This window comes from Pelmatolapia mariae, linkage group LG10_11 (genome assembly GCF_036321145.2).
Source record: "Pelmatolapia mariae isolate MD_Pm_ZW linkage group LG10_11, Pm_UMD_F_2, whole genome shotgun sequence".
Taxonomy (NCBI): Eukaryota; Metazoa; Chordata; class Actinopteri; order Cichliformes; family Cichlidae; genus Pelmatolapia; species Pelmatolapia mariae.
The window spans coordinates 20,174,378-20,197,249 of NC_086236.1; the positions used below are offsets into that span (position 1 = coordinate 20,174,378).

At 39.8% G+C, this 22,872-nt stretch overlaps 1 protein-coding gene across 2 annotated transcripts; it reads left to right on the forward strand.

Annotated features, from left to right (window-relative positions):
- The first annotated feature begins 546 nt into the window (after window positions 1-546).
- nectin1a (nectin cell adhesion molecule 1a) lies at window positions 547-22,665 on the forward strand. 2 transcript variants are annotated; one of them, XM_063486466.1, is made up of 10 exons: window positions 547-962; window positions 9,951-10,063; window positions 13,834-14,092; window positions 15,184-15,301; window positions 15,519-15,700; window positions 15,802-15,919; window positions 18,327-18,478; window positions 18,679-18,811; window positions 18,915-18,975; window positions 21,638-22,665. In XM_063486466.1, exons 1-10 carry the CDS (start codon window positions 905-907, stop codon window positions 21,950-21,952), a joined length of 1,509 nt encoding a protein of 502 aa, XP_063342536.1. In that variant the 5' UTR covers window positions 547-904; the 3' UTR covers window positions 21,953-22,665. The 2 variants fall into 2 exon arrangements, with proteins under 2 accessions (XP_063342536.1, XP_063342537.1); XM_063486467.1 differs by having other exon boundaries at window positions 547-698.
- Window positions 22,666-22,872: the final 207 nt, after the last annotated feature.

Here is a 22,872-nt window from a genome sequence, read left to right on the forward strand (position 1 = left end):
AAATGCATAAAGATATGACTTAAAATTGGTTCTTTGCTAAGTTGTCTGTTATGTGTGGACACAACGCTGGTTCATCCCCTGAGTTAGGTGCTTTTGTATGGTTGAACGATTCATTTTACAGTACACGGACTGGATTAAAATGGGTGAAAAAGAAGAAAAACCTTAGAAGAAGTCTGCCTCCTTAAAATATAAATATATATTTATATACATACAAGAAAATATAAAGTAAAGAGAAAGCACAAATCAGTTGGAACATTTTTTTTTCCTGCAACACCTAGGCTCCATTATTATTAACTGATTGCTTAATTTAAACGTTAGCATACAGTATAGACCACAAATGTAACTGTGGCTGTATTAATGTATAAGGTTTCAGCTCACTGTTAAAGGAGGGTTGGCGGGGGTAAGTCCCCCCGGACCACAATTGCTGAAGCTCTGCCTCTGTCCGAGCGCTTAATTGCGTCAACTGAGAGTGCTCATTTCAAATAGGATGTACACACTAACAGTTTGCGCTGCTCAGCCCTCACACAGTGGCAGATATCTGTCAGACGGGACTGGGGGTAGGCTCTCTCGGAAATAATCTGCCCACGCGTTAAGCTGCTTTATCCCCGCCAAGCCTCGGTCGGACAGAGACGCCGCAGCTCCGCTCGCAGTCACAGCCTCAATTAGAAGAGGGGCAGAGAAAGGAAAAGTGACCAAAGGTGCGGAGCAAGTTTGAGAAATCGTTTTCTTTTTTCAGGCTAACAGTGTGTGAATCAGAAGTGTGCGCTGCCGTTTGCTCGGATACATGACTGGACTCAGACAGACGCTCTTGAAGCCGAACCTACTGCTGTCTGGGAGGCAGGAGGCGTAAAACAAGTTTACAAAGGGAATTTAACAGCCACAGCCAGACGCTGGCAAGGGTGGTATGGGCATGGAAAAGGCTGGAGTGTGGATATTCCTGATAACAGCTTGTTTTATTCCAGGTGAGCTCCTCTGCTTTTAAAAAGCCCGTTAATTAATGTTAATGTGAGCCCGGTTCTGCGCAACCAGGTGAAAGTAGTGCTGTGTGATACTGCGAATTTTGATGTCGATCCGATACCAATACCAAAACCGATACTTTGAACCTGTAGAGGCAGCTGTAGGGGAGAGCACTGTGCCATGATTTAAGAGATGAACTACTGTCACTTTGCTAATTCTGGACACAGTTTAATGACTACTAGTGTTATTCTTACTGTCCAAGATAATTATTTAACAGCATAAGAGCACACCTTTCAGGTTTTCATGTACATCACAGTCAACATAAAAGAGTTCCTGTATTTTTCATAGTTTTATGTTTTTCATTTCTAAATAAATAAAAAAATAAATAGAACATAGAAGCAAAGTATTGAACTGATCATGCTAATATCAATTCAGTTCCAATACTAGCATTGGTATCGATACTACCGATTTTTGGATTGATCTGCTCACCTCCAGGTGAAAATCATGATTTCTCCACTCTGTGGTGATCCCAGTGAATGGGATGAAGTCAAACAAACAAAATCATTTAGTATAAACAGGGTAACCCAAAAGATAGAGAACTAACCTGATTTTCAGAGCTTTATGATATTTATAAACCCTTTATAAAATAGAGAATTAACACATCTCTGACTGTTGTTTTATTAATGTACTCTTATTTTGGGTTGCCAGGTTGTGGATGGTTATTACTTCTGCTAAATATAAGTGCATTTTTGTATGCTTATACACCAGGTGGATATATTAATACCCATTACCATTAATGATAGCATCATAAAGAGTTTGCATGTTGCATTAAAGGCAGAAATAATCTAGACATATTTGTTGCACCCCGGATCTTTTTTTTTTCACTGTGATTGACACGCTCACAGCCTGAAACTCCACTCTCATCTGCCCGTCTAAGCCTTTTCATCTGTCAAACTACAATCAGCAGTGATCAACTCCACAGGAAGTCGTACACAATGTCAGCAGGTGCGCTGCTGCAATCACACTAAAAACACAGGTGCCAGCGGAGAAAGTGTGCCACGTATAAATGTGTGTGTATGTGTTTGGATGAATGGAGTAACTCTTGCTGTACTGTAACAGGTGCAGCAGTGTAATCACACTAAGCCAGGGCCAAACATACAGCTGTCATAAGAGTTGTGGTCTTGTAATATTGAAGCAGAGGGTGGGTGGGACCGAGGTATACATATTGCGTAATGGCAAAAGCTATTGTGGCTGCATACGGACGCTGAGCTGCTCTGACATCTGCTGTGATTGCTTTTTTCGCTCGTTCAGTGATAAACCCCCCGACTCCTATGTGAGCTGAGCAGTAGTTTGCCTGTGTGCATACATGTGTTATTAGTGAGTATGAGGCTGGTGCATGTGTGCAGGATTGTCATGCTGAAGGACAGAGCTGTGGATTAGAGCAGGGAGCAGAAGGGTGTAACAAGTTGATTGCTGCCAAGTCCCAGCCGGCTGACTGTTGCTGCAGTGTATCTGTCTTTTCTCTGGGCTCATGCAGACTCAGAGCACCTCTGCAGGTCTGTCAGATGGTGTAGGGTGTCACCAGGCTGATGTGAGTGCTGTCGCCACACTGTCCCCCCCTTTTGGAATATAAAAGTTTGAAATCTGTGTCTGCGGACTGACACAAAAAAAGGCTGAGTGAGACCAACAAATAGACATCCTCATGAATTCTAGCATAATCCACTGTCCACAGCTGGAACACACAGACGCTACCCCACAAAAATAATCCATCACAAACACACAGCCCGTCTGTTCCCTCCAGTTTTTTTTTTCTTTCTCTTCTGTGTACCCCTTTCTCATTAGAGTCTGCAAATATTACGGCTCCCCCCCGCCGTCCCCCATTGTCTCTCAAACATTTGCTCTTCCTTCACAGATATTTTCCTCATTTCTCAGCATCTACCTCCCCCTCTTGGCTCTGTGTTCTCCTTTCATGTCTCAAACACAGATGCAGCAGCCATCATAATCCTTCATGAACTGCCCGCTGAACACCGGCCAAGCGTACTCTCCACGTTCCTGTGCTGCCACAGGGATTACACACTCGCATAGACACAAACATGTGTGGGTGTGTATTACACGCGCACAAACACACGTGCACACCAATTCCAAACAAACACAATGAGAGCTTATAATCGATCTGGGGGGAAATTAAAGAGGAGAAGTTTGGGTTTTTTTTCATTTCATATTAGACAGAAATGGGCTGGAGCTCACACAGTTTAGTAAATGGAGTAAATGGAGGCCTACAAGTCAGTTTGATGCTGTGCAACCTTTTTGTTGGTGCTGCTGTGTGAATTTACATATAGTGGCATATATCATATCATATATGTCACTGTTAGGCCACCTGTAGTATGCATAAGGCAGGCTTCGGTGTGAGTGTTGTTTGTTTTTGTGCATGAGCACTCTACCTTTTAAAGAGGGCCTGTTTAAAAGTCTTACTATATTCGTTTTTTAATATCTGATTGACTTGAAGTTTTGAACTTTTTATAGTAAATTTCTCGCATAAAAAATGGACTTAGTGTCAGTCAAGCCCCAAAAAAGAGAGAGGGAAATAGTTTTATTTTCCTCTTTTGCCAGTTTAATCACTCAAATGATTTTACAATGTGAATATAAAATAATAAAAAAGAGACACAAATAGAGTGTATAATCCCCGATCAATCACAGATTTGATGGCCTAAAGATTAAACTGCTAATCTGTCCTCTTCCTCTGTCACATCAGGTCAGTTTTTTCTTCCGGGTAGCAAAACACTGCAGTTTATTGCAGAAATCTTTATTAACAGAACCACGGCAGGTGATGAGATCGGTCTGAGTTTTTTTAAAAACACTCAGACACATCTTTGTAGTTACTTTATCTCTTTGGTATTGAGTTTGATCTCTGTGAACCAGTCCAAACTTTGTTCATTTCATGAGTTAACCATAAGTTAGAAAGTTGTTTAACTGCAATTGAATGTTTAACTTGTCCAAAATTGTAAAATAATTTACTGCTACCATAACTACTGGTTGCTGCAGAGGTACTTTAAATTTAATGTATTGTCACATTAGGTCATTGCTTTTCATTGGTTTTGTGGTTTCAGACAGACTTTAGGAGTTGTTTTAATTAGAATTTCAATAATTAGTAATCTCTTTAGGGCTGTATTTTACTGGTTGCTTACATTTGCTTAGCAAGCAAAAGGTTGGTGGGTCACTTCCAGCTGGAGACACAAATCCCCTTTGGGGTTGTGTCAGGAAGGGCATCCGGGTTAAACTGCTGTCAGATCAAACATGGAGAGTGACTTGTTTGGGCGACCCCTTGTGACAAGGGAACAATGGGAAAACAAGGCAACTCTAAAGAAAACAGAGATCAGCATTTTTACAGGAACTTAAAGTAATTACAGTGACAACTTGTACAATAATAAAACTCATGCTTAAACTGTTAATTAAGAGATGAATTTGGGGATTAGTAAATTGATCGTGATAATACTCATAAGTTGGGGCCTTTCTTCCTTATTTTTTAAAAGCCTTCTACAACACCTGCAGCCACCTCTATTTTGAATTGTCACACATACAAGAAAATGTTAAAATTAGCCTCTCACGTAATGGCGCAGAAAGATGGGGATATCCACTCAGGATGCGAGGGAAAGGTCCAGCATGGTCCTCTGGCTGTTCTGGCTGCACGTTGCACATTCAAGTGTGAAACAATATTGCTATTGTTTTGTGCTTTTCCCATGCTCTTCTGTTGCCCATGCAGTGCTGTTTATGGAGTATTGCCATGTGGAGCTGTGAGGTCATTTCCCGTACTCTAAACAATGGAAGAATGTGAGTGGACGCAATAGGAAAGAGGAACGTGGGAGAGATGTAGGGGAAATGAGATATGAATGTGGTGTGTGTGTGTGTGTGTGTGTGTGTGTGTGTGTGTGTGTGTGTGTGTGTGTGTGTGTGTGTGTGTGTGTGTGTCAAGTTGGTCTATCGGTTCTTACCTTAAGCCCATAATGAGCTCAGCTGCTGAGCTCAGTAGGGGGTGCTATCAATGGGAGGTGTGTGTGTTAAAAAAAATCCCACATAAGTGAAAGTGTGTCACGCCATGGATGAAGTTACAATTACACTTTTCAGTGTTACTCGCCGTGCTGTCTCATATTAACCAGATCTGATTAACAGTGAAAGAAAACCACCACCACCAGTGTATATGCCACAGGTTAACCTACCAGTATGCGCAACCTCTATATTTTTAATGCTAAAATATAATTACTGGGTAAAACTTTATAATAATGTCACACTATTAAGTGTTATTAAGGTATTAGCAAGTGCTTAATTCATAATTCGGCTTTCTTAAAATTCAAGTTTGTGACAGATTTCTAAAATATTTGTTTGTTTTTTTGACAGTTGGTCTAATAAATGTGTTAAGCAGTGTATAGTTAAGGCAAAGACTCCTTGTTATCTTTGGCATGAATAATTTCTTGTCACAGCCACTCAAAATGTGTTTCCGCTGCCACATTTGTGGCCCGTGTCCTAAATGTATTTAGCATACCTTACCATAATGGCTGGAAACAGGGTGTAAGAGTTTTCCTGGCTTATACAGCTGGCTTCCCAGGCCCTCTGGTAGTTATGGTACAGTATATTTCCTGAACTGTCTGGCCCACATAAATGTCACCACACATTTCATTCATCATGATTTTTCAGGCTTTTTCAAAGTTTTAAGTGTGAATTTAAAGAGCTAACATATGATTGAGCACACCAAAAGATAAATGCTGTGGCATTAGTGAGTCACTTTAGGATCCTTTTAAATGCCATTTACATATTTGTTTATAATTTTTTAGCCATTAGTGGCATTTTTTTTTGCGACAAGCTGTTATTTGGTACTTTTAAAAAGCTTTGACTTGAAGTTGAAGACAAATGCTCCATTGTTACCTTTCTGAGGTGCTATATCATAGAATTACATGAAGTAAATGTACTCCATAACCTGTATTTACTCTTGTCGTGCTGTCAGGCCACAAAAAAAATTAAATAATAATTAAGGGCTGTTGTAGACACATTATTAATATTGTCATGATCAAATTCTTGTCAACAGTAAATCAAAGAGACTGCAGTTCTAATAATGAATTTTTTCATTTACCTAAAAACCGGACAGCCAGTGTTGTATCATAGCGATACAGATATTTCATTCTGCAAACACACAGCTTCTTTATTTCTGATGTTCATCTTCTACCAGCTGTGTTTACCTTGATTCAATATGTTTTCGGGGAAATAGCTTGCATTCACTGGCAACACTTTTGTTAAAATTGAATAGGAGGTGATGGCTGAAACATTACATATTTCCATATTTAGAACAAGAAGAATGCTTCAGATTACTAATTATTAAAAAAAAAAAGTGAGACTCCAGTTACTGTAAAAACATCCACATAACTCTTGTCTTGACTAAATGGTTAGTTTAGAGCAGACTCTGAAAACAACTATGCATTACTTCAACCAAAGCAGGTTATAATGATGAGCTGTCTATATGTACAGTAGTAAATGGATCATAAATTCTGTAATGCAAATGCACTTTAATATCCTGAATGCTGTAATCTGACATTGCTGGCCTTCCCCTCTCCTACAGACCCCCAACAAAAGCACACAATGCATTAATGAAAATGAGCTTGCAAAGCGCAGTGAAACCCAGCATTAATACAAAACTTGCTAATATCATAAAACACACAGCTGTGTTTCACCATGGAAAGATTTTGTTCATATTGTGCAGCTGGGTTCTCCTAAGAGATCTGTCCAAGCTCTTGAGTGCATGTTTGCATGCAAATGCACAAAAGCCTATTAAATTCTCTGCAGATGTATGTGACGAGACCGAACAAATCTATTCAAGTACTGAGTTTATACACTTTTTCGTGATTGGTTTCTGTAACGTGACAGGAAAATGACAACAGTGACATGTTATGCCTTTTCTCTGTAAATCTTTGTGTCCCACAAATCAGTGTTCACAATCAAAATTCAGTCTGGCAACGGCTGAAATTGAACATTTGAATGAGGTACTGATTAAATAGCTAAGAGAAGACAGTGAAATTAGACAGCAAATTACCTTTGCCTTATCAACTGTCTTAGTTCTTGATCGCACTGATTCAGCAAGGTGCTGGAAGATGGTTACACTGAGGTCATAAAGGGATGACATGGTCAGCAACATTACTCAAGCAGGCTGGGGTGTTTAAATGACTCACTTGGTGCTCATTTATGCAAAATCTTTGATGCTAATATCCAAATGTTGCAGATGAGATTGGGAGTCATGAGACCAGGCAACGTTTTTGTTCTATTATCCAAGTTTTGGTGAGCACACAAGAATTATGGCCTCATTTCCTGTTCTTAGCTGTTAGGAGTGACATCCCATGTGGTCTAAAGCTGCTGTAGCCCATCTGCATCAAGGCTTGATGTGCATTCAGGGGTGCTCTTCTGCATACTTTAGTTGTAACAAGTGCTTATTTGAGTTACTGTTGCCTTTCTATCACCTCAAGTCAGTCTGGCTACTCTCCTGACCCCTCTGACCTCTGACATCAACAATGCCTTTTCCCACTCTCTTTTCTAGACCATTCTCTATAAGCCTTAGAGATGGTGGCGTGGGAAAATCCCAGGAAATTTTTGAAATACTTAGACCAATTAAATTTAATTCCCATTCTGATGCTCGATTTGAACTTCGGGTGGTCTTAATCATATCTCAGTGTATTTAACTGCTGCTATTTGATTGGCTGTTAGTTATTTGAGTTACCAAGCAGTACATAATAAAGTGGCTTTTGTGTGCCACTAGGTGACAGTTGTTGTGAATTAGCATTATATAAATAGAACAGAATTATTGAATTATTGCCCTTAATGTTACCATTTGATTTGCCAGAAACCAGATGTATTAGAGATGCTAGTATCCATTCTTTAATTACAAATTCTCCCCTTTGTACTGCATAATCATCTGTTAGACGAACAGGTGTGCCTAACAAAATCCAGTGAGTGCCTGTGGGATTGTAGCTGCTCAGTTTGTCTCCTTTGTTGTATTTTCTTGTTCATGATGATCCAAATGTTTTCACTGGATGACAATGAGCCAACAAACAACCATGTTCCTCCATACCATCACATTTGCTGGCTTTTGAACTGTGAGCCGTTAAAGAGTCCGTTCAGTGATTTCCACTGCAGACTCTGGTGATCTCTGGATTTTCTGAGTCTTTTGATGATTTTATGCACAGTAAAATGAAATTCCTAAACCAGCTCTGATCTTATGTTGAGACATTTTATTCATCAGTCGTTGAAGCACTTGGCCGCAAACTCTTACCCAGAGTGGTAGAAACGCCTCCCCATCTTTACTTCAGAAAGACTCAGCTTCGCTCAGCTCTGATATTCTTTAGTCTTGTTACACACTTTATCATGCAAAGCGTATGTGCTTTTCAAAGTTGCAGCATTTTAATACATATATATGAAGATATGTCCAACAAATTATAGGGGTTAAAAGTTTTGCAAATCAGCTTTCTGGTTATCTTGGTCTTAGGCCTTAAATCGGAGCCCTTGCAATTTTGCTTTGCTGGAGATTCTCAGTGCTAAGTGAGTGATTTCCCATGATGCTTAAAGTTCAGAGAGTGGTCAAACTATTTGAAAAGATTCTTAACAGTCCTGATTGAGGCAATTGAGTTTTGAACAATGCTCTGGAGTTCACTTTATGTTGGTAATGAACTGTGTCTACATCAGCAAGATCTCTGGAATTAAATTAGAGATACAGCTGTGTGTTGTTAGCACAGCAATGATAAAGTGTGTAACAAGACAGTGCAGTCCGGGAGTAGTAACGCAGCAAATATCACTGGAGCACTATACGAGCCCTCGGGAGAACCACAAAGCTGTGTTCAGTCCTATCAGTTAGTATCTTTATCATAAACCCACTCTACTTCCTAATTCACAGCCACCTCTTTAATCATAAACAGACAGTTGAAATTAAAGCTCAATACTAATTCAATAGATCCAAATGCACACACTCTGAGACTGGCAAGAATAGAGCAAACAGAAAGTAAGCTTTAATAAAACAATGATGGGAACTTACAAGCAAAGTCGAAAGTTATTAGATCCTATTCTGAGCTGCTCCCTTATTCAAAAGGGGACCCCACAGCTGGTAGCACTGCATATTTAATTTGGATTTTTACACCGCACGCCTATTTTTGCATGCTTGGGGATGTTTCACTTGTTAGGTGAATTTGTAAACAGTTATTCTTAAGGAGTCACCAAGCTAAGCTGATAATACGTCCAAAGTAAATAAGGAAACCAAAACTAACTAGACTAAGATAACCAAAGGCAGGGAACTGATGAAGATGGAGGGAGAAACACTAGACTGTGATGTTATGTACTCACATTTACTTAAAGTTCAAATTATTTTTCTAATGATACTACTCAAAGTGCTTTAGACTCCATAACCATATATTCATACAGTACTGTATACACTCCAAGAACTGATTTATTAACTAATTTATTTTCTATGATGAAAAGTTAACTAAAGCATCTAATGGACTCTATTCATAACATGAAAATATTGGCCTGCAGAATGAAATATGGCACTTCGTGATCTTGTTTGTTTTCTTCTTTTTTTAATTATTTCAAACACGGAAACCCCTCCATGTGCAGATTATGTTTACGGTGTCATGGTTTGGTTAGTTAGTTAGTTCCACTAACTAACTTGTACTTGTATATGTGGTGGGTGTGGCTCTGTGTTGGATTTGTTGAAGGGGATCAGTAAGTCAGTGGGAAAAGTAACAAATCACGCTTATTTTTATCTCTCTCTAATCCACAACCTTCGACCTCAGCTGACCTGTCACGCTGCTGAAATCACCTCTCACAGCTCAGCTCACTTTATGAGCTCAACATGTTTGCTGAGTGTGAACAACTTAAAGCACACCAGTCTGACGCTGTCAGCGTGTGTGTTTGTGTGTTTGTTCATGGGAGTGTTTGTGTGTCTTTGACCTCTTCTGCTTCTCCTCCAGGAATAAATGGACAGACTGTGGAAATGGATGATGGGAAGTCGGGGTATGTTGGCTCAAGGGTGGATCTGCTGTGCCGGTTCATTAACAGCTCTCCGCCTGTCAAAATCTCCCAGGTATTAATTGCTCACCTGAATGAATGTACTATGCCAAGTGTATACGGTCCAAAACGTACTAAATCACAAAAACACAGTATATCCGGTCCAGGGGGTGCCTCATTTGTCACCCTCCCATCAAGGATGCCAGATGGCTGCCCCTACTTGGGCCTGGTTCTGCTGCAGGTTTCTTCCAGTGAAAAGCTACTTTTTCCTTCCAGCTGTCACTAAATGCTTGCTCAGTGTTGATCGTCTGATTGTTAGCGTTTTCCTTCTATTATTGGAGGGTCTTCCAAATGGAGCACCTTTAAATGACTATTAAATGACTATTATTGTCTTCAAAATTGAATTAAAGACTTTGACAGGTGGGATTGGCTCCAGTCCCCCCTGTGACCCTAAAAATGGATTGATAAATGGATGGATGGATATAATAGACAAATAATAATTATCACTGAAATGACAAAACCACAACTATATTCCCAAAACTAAGGCTAAAAGTAGAGTTAGCAGAGGTATGATAAACTCTTAAAATAAGGTTTTTAGAGACAGCCTCTTAAACATTTTAGTAAATGGGACACAAATCCAGTAAAACCTGGAGTTATTCACCTTTGCATGGAAGCGTGTTGGACATAGATAATAGTAAACCTCGATCTATTTTCTAAACCGGTTATCCAACCGGGGTCATGAGAGGCTGGAGTCTATTCCAGCTGACATTAAGCAAGCACCAAAGTAACACCCTCGTCAGCCACTTACTCTCACATCCTCACCTATAGCTAATTTAAACTCACCAGTTAAGCTAACATATGACTTGGATCTTTGGGAGGAGACCTGAGAACCTCCATGCAAGCAAAAAAAAACATGAACACCCCACAAAAAAAAAATCCTCAAACTGACCATCAGGTTTGATCCCAGAGTGCAGAGGACTGTGAGGCGCTGGTGGTAACCACGGCAACACGATGTTGAAAAGCTATAATGTTTTAAAAACATGTTTTCTATTCATCAACAAGCCACGAGAGTCTTGTTGAAAATCTCCATGCACTAATTTCACTAATTTCAATGGAAGTAGGAAACTATTTCTTCTGTATATGGATGTTCAAATTAAATCCACCATAGAGAGTAAAAACAGATGAAACGGAATACATAAAATCAAATTTGAAGAACTGAACCAGCAGTTTTGCCACTGAAACCATTACGTTTATAGTACAAGTATTTATTACAACACAGAACAGGTTCTTAGATGGATTTCTCAGTGGTGATTTTCACAAATAGTAGAAATGCACTAACATTTAACAATAAGATGTCAGTCTTGTAAGCTGCTTTTTATTCCTACAACATATGGGTTGTCCCTGTGGTAAGAAGTCAATCTAAATCTATATTCGAAATCTGGATTTGGTTGAATAAAACAAATAAATAAACAATGCTAAATGCAGTCTGGTCCATAAGTGGTGGAGTTTTCACAACTTTCCGTTTCTTCCCCATCATAGTTACATTTAAAAGAATCAGTCAAGATGCATTTGAAGTACAGTTAAGAATTACAGACATTTTTTTTAACCCCACGTTCAAAGTTAACTGAGCAAACTGTCATAATTACGCTCATGGATTTTTGTAATCACATGAAGGCAAATCATTTGCAGCCCATGACTGAAACCAAATGCTGATTTTCTTCCTCTGAGATGTTTTATCAGGTTGCTGCTTGTTTATGTGTATTTCTAAATTCAGTTTTATTACTAGTAAGTGACAGACATGCTTAGTGGAGCGTGGTCGACTAATTGGCTCAGTCATTTTGGGGTTATTATCTTTTTGCACTGCATTTGATTAAATCAGAAAGTGTCATTTCGAAATTCATCCTGCTACTTCTGCCAGCAGTCACATTATAAATAAACACCAGTGAAGCAGTCCTTTTGGCAGCCATACCTGCCCACAACCTCACACACTGACTTAGCAGGTGTGTGAGAATCTGGTTTGCTTCGGATAATGAGCTCTTTCTTTCCTTCTCCCTTCTTTTGTTTTCCCATCATTCTGGTTAAAGCCAGTCTTAGTTTAATCTGTCCAATGAGTGTTCCAGACATCCTGAAAGGTGACTCTGGTTCATAGAGTTTGACTGTAATAAGCATACCACCTTGAGATTGTTCTTGACTTGGCTTCGTAATAAACAGGAAAACAACTCTACAGTCATCCAGGTCACTTGTGTTCCTTTTTGGTGTTACTGAATTGGCCAGTGTGTTTCAAATAGCTGATTTTAGACACTCCTTAAGTTTTTCCTGTCTCTGGTGGATGTCTTTTGTCTTTCCTGCCTAATTTCACCCCATTAGCTTCTCTTTGGACCTCATATTGAGAGAATATTGAAATTAACTCCAGACCTCCAGAATTTATTAGTACTTCTTACTACTAAGTTGTTCAGTGGGTTTTGTTCCTGGAAAAATGGGGCACTATGTAGTTAACAGTTAATGTAATATCCAGATTATTAACTGGATCCAGATTATTAACTGGATTTTGGACCTCCTAACAGACTGACCACATGGTGAGGATGGGGAGCAGAGTCTCCTCTGAGCTAACAATCAGCACAGGATCACCACAGGGCTGTTGTCTCAGCGCTAAACTCTTCACAACACTGTCATCATCAAGTACGCTAATGATGTCACCATCCTCGGCCTCATAAAAGGTGGGGGATGAGTCTGCATATAGGGACTTGGTTAAAAACAATGTCTACAGAGAGGAGAATGACCTCCTCCTCCTCAACATAAAAAAAACATATGAAATAATTGCAGACTTCAGAAAACACCGCCCGCTTCTATAGCCATCAATAGGACTGAGGTAAAGAGAGCCGACAGTCACAAGTTCTTTGGTCTTCATGTGACATTGACTATGACTATAAACATCACAGCAACAGTGAAAAAGCTCCAGCAGCAGCAGCTTTATTTCATCCTGCTGCTCAGGAAGGCAGAAGTGAGCATTCATGCCCTCACTCAAGCTTACAGAGAATTGATGGACAGCATCCTGACTCCTGGCATTACTGTCTGGTATAGAAACACCACCCAAGCCGAGAGGAAGGCTCTCCAGAGAGTCTTAAAGACTACAGAGAGATTATAAGGTTTCATCTTTCATCAGTGAAACAAACCACTGCAAGATAAGAGCACATCATATCATCAGAGACATCCCCATCCTTAATAACAATAAAAAAACAATCAGCACACAGCAGGAGACGCAGCACAGCGGACACAGCACACTTCCACTACAGCTTCTCTCCTGCCACAATCAGAATGATGGCAAGAAACAAAATAAGGACTGACTAAAATACACACAAGTGTGATAAACATTTCCATAGCATGCAATATGTTTTCATACTATAGTTATTTAAGTGCTTATAGTAATTTACAGTGACTTGCTGTTCCTTAAACTTGGAATAACTTGAAATATTGCCCCTTAATTTATCTTTGTTTTATTTAGCTTTGACTCTAATCGCTGCTCAATGTCTCTAGGTACTCATACCCAGTGTATGTGTACAAGTGGCAAATAAAGATTTTTTTAATCTATCTTATCTGATTTGATTTAATTTTGAATACATTATGATGTACAGGGATACAATTACAAAACTTGTGCCACTGTCTAAAAAAATGATGGGCCTGGCTGAAATGGGATAAACTCATTTCCTACAATAGCAATGTTGCCTCAAATCATATTTGTTGTGTGACATCTGTGGCTCATCTAAGATCTTCCAAACTTGAGCAGTATGATGTTCTCCGTCATGTCAGGCATCTTTTCTCCATCGTGAATTGTCCTTCTTTCTTTAGGTAACATGGCAGAAACTGGTGAACGGCACAAAGCAGAACGTGGCAATAGCAAATCCATCCCTGGGTGTGTCTGTGGCCCCGCCCTACAGGGACCGCGTTACCTTCAAGAACGCAGCAGTGAGGCGACGAACTCCCACTCTTGAAGACACCACCATCACTTTCTCTTCGCTTCGCCTCTCTGATGAGGCCACCTACATCTGCGAATACACCACCTTCCCCGCAGGAAACCGAGAGAACACAGCGAACCTGACTGTCTACGGTAAGGCAGACCTTTGATGGCTGATCTGTCGGTGTAGCACAGGTGGATTGCCATCCTCCATCCTTGACAGGAGATGCTGGACGTAAAATTGTAAGAGTTATGATAAGCATAAAAGGTTCATGACTTTAGAAAATGTAGATTCATGAACAAAAACTTGTAACGTGAGGTCCATATTCAAATGCATCTACTCCTCATGTTTCTCTAATTTTAACAGACAACATCAATCGCTGTCATCATGTATCTGCCAGCAGGAAAACCAATATGAATGTCAGAGATGACGGATTTGGTTATTTGAATATTTAGAGTGCCAGTGCATTGCTCTCTTAAAAATATCAACAGTCCCACCGTCCTTTAAGCTGCTTATTACAGAGTTTTTTGATCATCTGAACACTCACAGTCAGACATGCCAGGACATTTGAAGACATCATATTCAAATCAAGAAACAACCCAACTATTTCATAATTTTGTTTGGCCTAAATAAAAAAAGAAGTATCATCAGTGCACCGTTTAAAAAAAAAAATCCTGTTTTGTTAGGCGGTTCTTTATTCATCTGTAACAAGTTTAGTGTTTTTTCAAGGTCGAGAATGCACTGTCGCACTCATTTCTTCATTCCTATAACAGAAGTTTTCTTGATTCATTTTGTTACTTTCCTAAATATACAGTGTAAAGCAGCTTTCAGGTGACTGCTGTTCATACACTATATGAACTAAAGCTTTTGCTTAATCGTTGAATTCAGGTGTTTTCAGCCATACACTTAGCCTCTACAAACATTTGTGAAAGAATCGGTTGTTCTTAAGGTGTTTAGGAAACACAGCAACTCTGGAAAAAAAGAGCCAGACCACGTAAAGACTCACAAGTCGCTGAGTACTGAGCTCCATAGTGCGTAAAAGTTGCTGACTCAGCAACTGCAGAGCTCCAAACCTCCTCTTACATTAACATCAGCACAAAAACTGTGTGCTGGGAGCTTCATGGCTCCTGTAGATGTAACGTGTGGCCCGGTACTTTTGTCTGTACAGTTTATATAAGGTCAAAGCCATAGTTTTACTTATCAGCACTTTCATCAAACATTGTGTTGTATTACATTTTCACAGTTCGCCCAACAACTCAGATGAGTCTGTCCACACCAACACTGGTGGCTCGTTCATCCAACCTAAAAACTCCAGTGGCTACCTGCATCTCTTCCAATGGAAAGCCACCCGGTACTATCAGGTGTGTGGGAATTCACTTTTCCTTGCTGTCCGCTGATAAAGGTTTGCCTTTGTCATCTTCAGATAATGAGAGTGTTACTGCTAGATCTGTCTCATCTCCATGCTTTCCTCTTTTTAAAAACTTCTACTTTTTGTCCACTAAAATAAACATTTAGGTTACGTTTACTGCATACACATGTATTTGTGCATCTCCATTAAGTCCTCATTGATGTGAGCAGGTGGGAGACCAGGGTACCTGGAGAAGTGACCACCCGAGAGTACAGGAACTCAGACGGGACATTCACGGTTCAGAGCGACTACATTTTGGTGCCCAGCAAAGAAACGCACAAAGAGACGCTCACCTGCGTCACCACCTACAACGAGGAAGTCTACACCGACAGCGTCACCCTCGATATTCAGTGTAGGCCTCTTTTAAACTGAACAACCACATGACAGTACAGGCACTGAGAGCTTTTGTTGTGATAGTATTGCCAGCTAAATGTTTGTGCATGTGTGCACCAGATGAGCCAGATGTTTTAGTGGACGGGTTTGATGGAAACTGGTACCTGAACCGAGAGAATGTTCAGCTGAGCTGCATAGCTGATGCCAACCCGGCCGTCTCTCTGTATCAGTGGAGAGTGTGAGTATAGCTCTAACATTTATTTTCTTACTTTCAGCACTACATGTAGCAGAGAGCAGATCATTTTCACTGGCTTCACCAGCGTGGTGTCTGAGTGTGATTCCAGCTTCTGCTTATGCATTATATTAAACTGCCATTTGACTGATTAATAGTCACAAACACCATGTAAACTATTTATACTATTGACCAAATCACAATAGTGTCAATTTAATTCAGTTTAACTCATTTTTATGCCATCTTGGGTGCAATGGCCAACCTAACAGCTCATTCAAGAGCTATATTTTTAGTTGTCACAGAAACCCTGTCCCACAGCGATGTAAGCAGGCTTTTATATAAAGAACCAGTTCAAATAATATAGACTGAATGTAACTTTTAAACTCTTGCGAGCCCTGAAGTGAGGTTCACTCTTGGTTTTATTTCTTTCCCTTTTAGCTTCCTATGATAAAAGCATTCTTTCTTCCTTTTCTGGGGAGAGTTTACACAGTGGTCTCTGTTGTCCAACTAGTCACTGTTTTAGCTCCAGATAGCTCCAGGAGAAACCTGTTTTGATTCAACAAGTCTTCATTTTCCTGGGAGATTTCATATCTAGTGGCAAATAGTGGTAGTGAGGCTTATAAGAACAGAAGGTGTTTTTATAATTTAGCTTCCACATAGGGAGATCAGTATCTGCTTCATAATTAAAAAGTTAAAGCCTAACAGCTGCTGTTGAGTGTCTAAGAAACATTGTAATATCTGGGCCCTGTTTCAGAAAGCCGGTTTAGTGTAAACTCTGAGTAAGCATACCCTGAGTTAACGAAAACTCTGGGTTTTCGGTTTCACAAAGCGAGTTTAGATTAATTCTGAGTGAGTTACTATGACGACACACTCCGTGAAGCTAACCTGCCCCCTAGCAGGTTTACTTCAACTAACCCTGACCTTCTCCGCCTCTTTGTCGGAAACCTGACTGTAGGAAGTGTCAGACATGGCGTGCCCCTTCCTTGAAGAGCCAGTAGATGTTGAAGCCCAAATTCTCCGCAGAGCTCTCCGCCAGGAGAGAGTGATTAGAGCGCGTTTGGACATTTTATCATTTCCTGATGATTTTCTCTGTGAACGTTACCGTTTTTCAGCACAATCCATAATTTATTTGAATAACATCCTCAGGCCTTATATTGCTCATGTGACACATCGCAGACATTCTCAGTTCTGTACATATTATTTGTATTGCACTTCCTTTTTTTGCAAACGGGAGCTTTCTGTATAATATTGGTGACGCTGAGCACGTTTCCAAGGCTACCGTCTGTCGGGCAGTCAGGAATGTTACAGTTGCACTGAAACGTCTCCTGTACTCGTTTGTGGTGTTCCCCGGTCATAGACCCACAAGATTTATCAAAGAGGGATTCCACAAAATTGCAGGTATCAGGATGAACAAAACCTAATTCATGATGTGGTGATACTTGAACTACTACTTAGATTTTACATTTATTTTCAGGGTTCCCAGGCGTGATTGGCTCTATAGATGGCACTCACATTCCATTCTGCTGCTTGAAGTGTTCCATTTCCAAAAAGCATTTTTTTATTTTCTTGATCAAATAGGTCTTGTACAGCTGCTTTACAGGGAGCTATTGACACACAGAAAATAGCATTGACATTCATAGTACATGCCTACTTAGGTTGGTTGTAAATCAGTGCTGAACATCTTACTGAGGAAAGGTTTGTTGGAGAAGTGGCTGGACCCTCTTCCTCTACATTTTTTATATTTCATTTTTACTTGCTGCCAGGAACGTTTGGGGCCTGTTGGGTTGCACCTGCGCTCACATCACATCACAAAATAAAATGTATAAAATAAAAAATAAAATGAAATATAATAAAATAACGTGTTAAATGGGTGGAAATCCCTAGATCAATGTTTAAATTAACACTCACGCATTGACTCTGTCGGCTATGTATTGCCATGCATGCTCCCTTTCTTTTGCAGCTGAGGCTGTGTTACTTTTTTTCCGCAAAATTTGCATGTTATCGGCATATGCTGCCAATAGAATTTCGGCCTCAAGCACTGTAAAATACATTGACCGCGCCTTCTTTCCCTCCGTCTCCATGGTGACTCGCTTAATCTGTGCTCCACTAATCAGGGCTTTATGCGCGCGCTTAACTTGGGGTTAAAGCAACTCCGTGTTGATTGAACTAATTGTTATCAGCCTTTCTGAAACCGAATATTCCGAGTTGGACAGTTCGGGGTTACTCAACCCTGAGTATCATTTTTAACTCTGAGTTTTCTAAACCGGCTTTCTGAAACAGGGCCCTGGTCGTACTTTATCAGTTACACAGGAGTCTATTATTCCTAACGGCTTTATATATTTTTGTAGCTTCTGTTTTATGGTGTACTCCTGGGTTTGTAAACTTTGATTTCACACCACTGTGTACTGTTCAGGATTAATGGCACCATCCCGAGCAACGCTGAGATCCGAGACAACGTCCTTACCTTTAAAGGGCCAGTCACATATGACCTGCAGGGAATCTACGTGTGTGATGCAACGAACAGCATCGGGACACGATCGGGCTCCGTGGAGGTCAGCGTTTTAGGTAAGATTACATGAATTTGTCTGAAATTCAACATTACTACTTCTGATATTGTTAATGCTTTACTATTAATAATTGTAATATATAACACTCTTTCAGAAACAAGGTTTTGCTTACTGTGACTGCTTTACACTCACATTTTCCGTGCTGCACAGTTTTTGGAGCTTTTCCTTAAAAGTGTGTTGTTGTTTTTTTTTCTGCAGAAAAACCATTACCGCAGATCGCAGCGAGTGACGTCATTAGCGTAATCGCCTTATTATTGGCTGCTGGAGTGCTCCTGGGCATTACTATCACAGTCCTGGTGCTTAAAATAAGAAGTAGAAAGTACGACGCCTCGTACGTAAACAGCTCTCCATCTTTTTGCTTCACACATGCCTGTTTTTTACGACACAGTTTAAAGCCTTTAATACATCACTTATTTTGTTTTCTGCTTGATCAGTGACTCTCCATCCAGAAAATTGTCCCAGCCAATAAGAAAAAGACCAGCAGATGACGTCCAGGTAACGTTTGCACTGAGTGGATTCCACAGGGATTTGGCTAATCCACTAATAAAATAGAAATAAAAATAAAATTGTTCCGGGCCACTACTGAGAGGACAGAAACTTCAGTGAGGACTTTTTTGTCGTAGAGTATGTACCTATAGTTCAGGATTTGTACTAGCTTGGATACAATTACCCCTCATTTCTTCATGTTTTCCTTCCAAGAAGACAGACTTGTTTTTTTTTAAGTGGGCTTGAACAAGTTTTCCAGGTTCACAAAGGCCTTTTAAAGCTTTTCTTTGCTGCTTTTTCCACTGTTCATGACCATTTTTAGAAGAATTATTTGTTTGTTTGTTAAACCACTTAACAATGACTGAGTCATTCAAGCTTAAAAGTCACCTAACTCAAGGGATAAACCAGTGTTTATCCCTTGTACCAGCAGCCTGTTCCCCCTCTCCCCCATTTAGTTATTTGAATGTCAACCTTAACACAGTTCGACAGGCATAAAATAATAATTTGGCATCTAGATTATCCCCAAATAGGTTTTAGCCAAAAACCTTGATTGGTGAGCAGGATGTTCTTAGGAAATTTCAAGTACCTGGACAAGTGGAAGACAACAGAAGACCTGAAAACTATTTACAGCAGATAAACAGTATCTGACGCCACTTTCTTAAGAAACAGGAAGAAAAATCCAGCAAAAATATAACACAGGAGCTGGGAGATGCATCTGGCCCCTCTCTTGAATAGTTTACTGTTCACTGACGCCTCATCAGGATTGGTCTCAGTGGAAGCGTGCATGTTAAGAAGCTATTCTTAATGAAGGGAAACAGGGAGAAAAGGGTGGCGGTATGCCACATTACACAAGAACTGGCCTGAAAATCAGTGTCAAATTTATAAATGTCATTAGATATCAGGTCAGGATAGAGGTACAGTGACTGTCTTCAGCCATCTGTAAAACATTGTGGAGGTTTTGTCACGGTTCAAGACTGCATTTCAGCCAGTGGTGAACATAGATTATAGTAGATAGAAAAACATAAACATAGCAAATGACCACAAACACACTTCCAATTCTATCAAAAGCATACCTGGATAGAAAAACACAGCGGAGCACTATCTGTCATCGATTGTCCTCCCCAGACCCTGGACATCAGCATTAGCTGCATGGGGTCATCCTGACAGAGAATGGAGGAAAAGCCAGCCAACATCCAAAGAAGAGCTTTGAATATCCTTCAAGAAGCTTAAAGAATTATTCCTGAAGACTAATTAAGGAAATTACAATAAAGCTTGACTGAGAGTGTTCAAGCTATGTTGAAGAGTAAAGGCAGTCATACTAAATACTGACTGTAAATCTTATTAGAATTGTACAAACTCTTTTTTTGCCTTATATGCCTTATGTATTTCCATGTAAGTTTGCACCTGTTTCCCATCTTCCTACACTGAAAAAAAGACCATGTTGGATTTACTTAATTCAATAGTGGACATTGGTTGCACACAGTTGTTTTGCTTTGGTAGAAACTTAAACAACTTAGTTAAATCAACACAACTTATTCATATTCAATAAACCTGTGCATTTTGTGTTGATTAAACATGATTGAAACATGTGTAGATGAAGTAAGTTGAACTCCTGGAATATTTTAATCGTTCACGATTTTGTCATTTTATTCCAAAACTATTCAATAGCTTTTACCCCAGTACTACTTGGTCACTTAAATACTACATGTTATCTTCATATTATATAATGTTCAACAAAGTCTAGAGTCTGATTAACATAAACATTAAATGGATTTACAACAATTACCATCCTCCTATCTTTATACAAGTTGGAGGGGGGGCTGGGGCATAACCCTGAAGTGATAGATTAAGAGGTAGGGTACACCTTGGACAGCTCACCAGTGTATCACATAGAGACAAACAACCATTTACATTCACGGGCAATTTGGAATCACCAATTAACCTAACTCCAATAACTGCATGATTTTTAACTGTGGGGGGAAACCAGAATACCCAGAGAGAACCCAGTGCAAACTAGCCAGATTGCAGATTTGAACCTAGGACCTTCTTGCTGTGAGACAACAGCACTAACCACCATGCCACCAATCCAGGATTGACAAAAGTTTGAAATCTCATGTGATCTTGTGAATTTCATAAGTCCAGCAACTAACCACTCTTACTAGATTGTATCATGTCATCTCAACAAGAACAAATTAAGGTGTTGAATTTCATACAAATCCTACATGATTTAATTACGTTCACCATAGAAACATGAAATTATTTTGTTCAAATTACAAGTTAGACTTTTGTAAATGTAACAACCACCCAGCCTCCAGCGGCTGCTCGACTTGACTGAGATGGATGCCTTCCTTAAACCACGATCCAAAGCCATCGAGATGAAATCACATGCAATGTCGCGAGATTTAACATTGCTATATTATTGACTTACTTACTCACTGATATGAACAATTTAATATACCATCTCTGCATATCATGCAGTTTCTACACTATATAGTTACACTTCATTTTAAAACATCAGGCAATTGTGTTGAATACACGCAAGATGCTTACATAAATCCAAGAGATGGACAATCCCTTTTTTTCAGTGTAGTGAAATTTAAACCCCCCCCACAGATGATTCAAGACTCACAATACTGTAGATCTTTAATAAACACGCTTCCTTTCTTCACAGCATTCAGCACGGTTTTACGAAGAGCTTCCAAGCACGGCTGACTATGTGAGCTACAGACTGGCCTGTAACAAAGAGGATTACCCAGAGCCCTACTCCCCTCCAATCAACCCTCCTCTTACATTTCTTCCCCAGCACCCCTACCACTCTACTCCTCCAAACCCTGCAACAACCATCAGCAGCACCGCCGCATCAGGAAACACCTTCTCTCCTCCTTCACACACCACTGCCATCTTTAAATACCCCTCTGTACCAGGTCTGTCCTCTCCTCCCCCAGGAGTAGCAGCGTACACTTTTCCCAAAGAGCAGTATGTCTGAAACGACATCAGCGAAACGACACGAATGAAAAAAAAAACAAAAAACAAACATATTTAACCTGACTGGACTATGGGGCAGTGTCTCTGCACCACTGAGGACAAGGACAATAAAGGTTTGGCTATTGGACTTTGAGTTAAGGCCAGTTTGGAAACATTTTCTCTCTTTGTCCTGATTTATTGTGCTCTATTTGTTCAATGAAAAAAGGAAGGCTGTGACCCTTAAAGGTGAATTGAATTTCTTTTGAAAAATGTCTATTTCATGGTTGTATTAGATTTGATTATATCAAACTGAATGGATGGGATTATCTCTTGATGTGGTTGATTATTTACTTTATTCTCTATAGCATCATTTTGTAAAAAAAAGAAAAAAAAAGAAAAGGGGAAAAAGAAAATGGAAACAAAAAGAAAAAAGAAAATACAGTTTCCTACTTGATATTTGATTCCCATTGTCTTCATCCTGTGGAACAACAGATATTACCTTTTGATTTTACCTCTTGGTTTAATGTAATACTACTGCTGTGCTTGTATTTTGTATAATCTACCTTTTTTTCTATGTAAAGAAAAATGTTTTTATTTACTGAGGAGATTATGTGATGATTTGTAAAGTTGATGTTTTTATTTGTGGTATCTGTGGGTTTTAGCATTCATTGACACTGGTTGTTTGATGAACTTGAATTTGTAGCATTTAAATAAAAATGATCACATAAACGTCCATCAACAGTCTAGTAGCTGGGTAAAACAAGCTCACAGTGACATGGCTGTGATGGTTGGACCCCCTTTTGACATTCAGATCTGTTTGAGATCTTCGTGGCACAGATTCAACAAGGTGCTGGAAACACTCCTCAGAGATTTTGGTTCATACCGACATGGCAGCGTCACACAGTTGCTGCAGATTTGCTGCAGGTCCAGGATGGGAATATC

Coding starts and splice junctions, on each gene's coding strand:
- nectin1a (XM_063486466.1), top strand. CDS start 905: ATGGGCATGGAAAAGGCTGGAGTGTGGATATTCCTGATAACAGCTTGT. Junction 10,064..13,833: donor CGCCTGTCAAAATCTCCCAG/GTATTAATTGCT, acceptor TTCTTTCTTTAG/GTAACATGGCAGAAACTGGT. Junction 15,701..15,801: donor CGTCACCCTCGATATTCAGT/GTAGGCCTCTTT, acceptor TGTGTGCACCAG/ATGAGCCAGATGTTTTAGTG.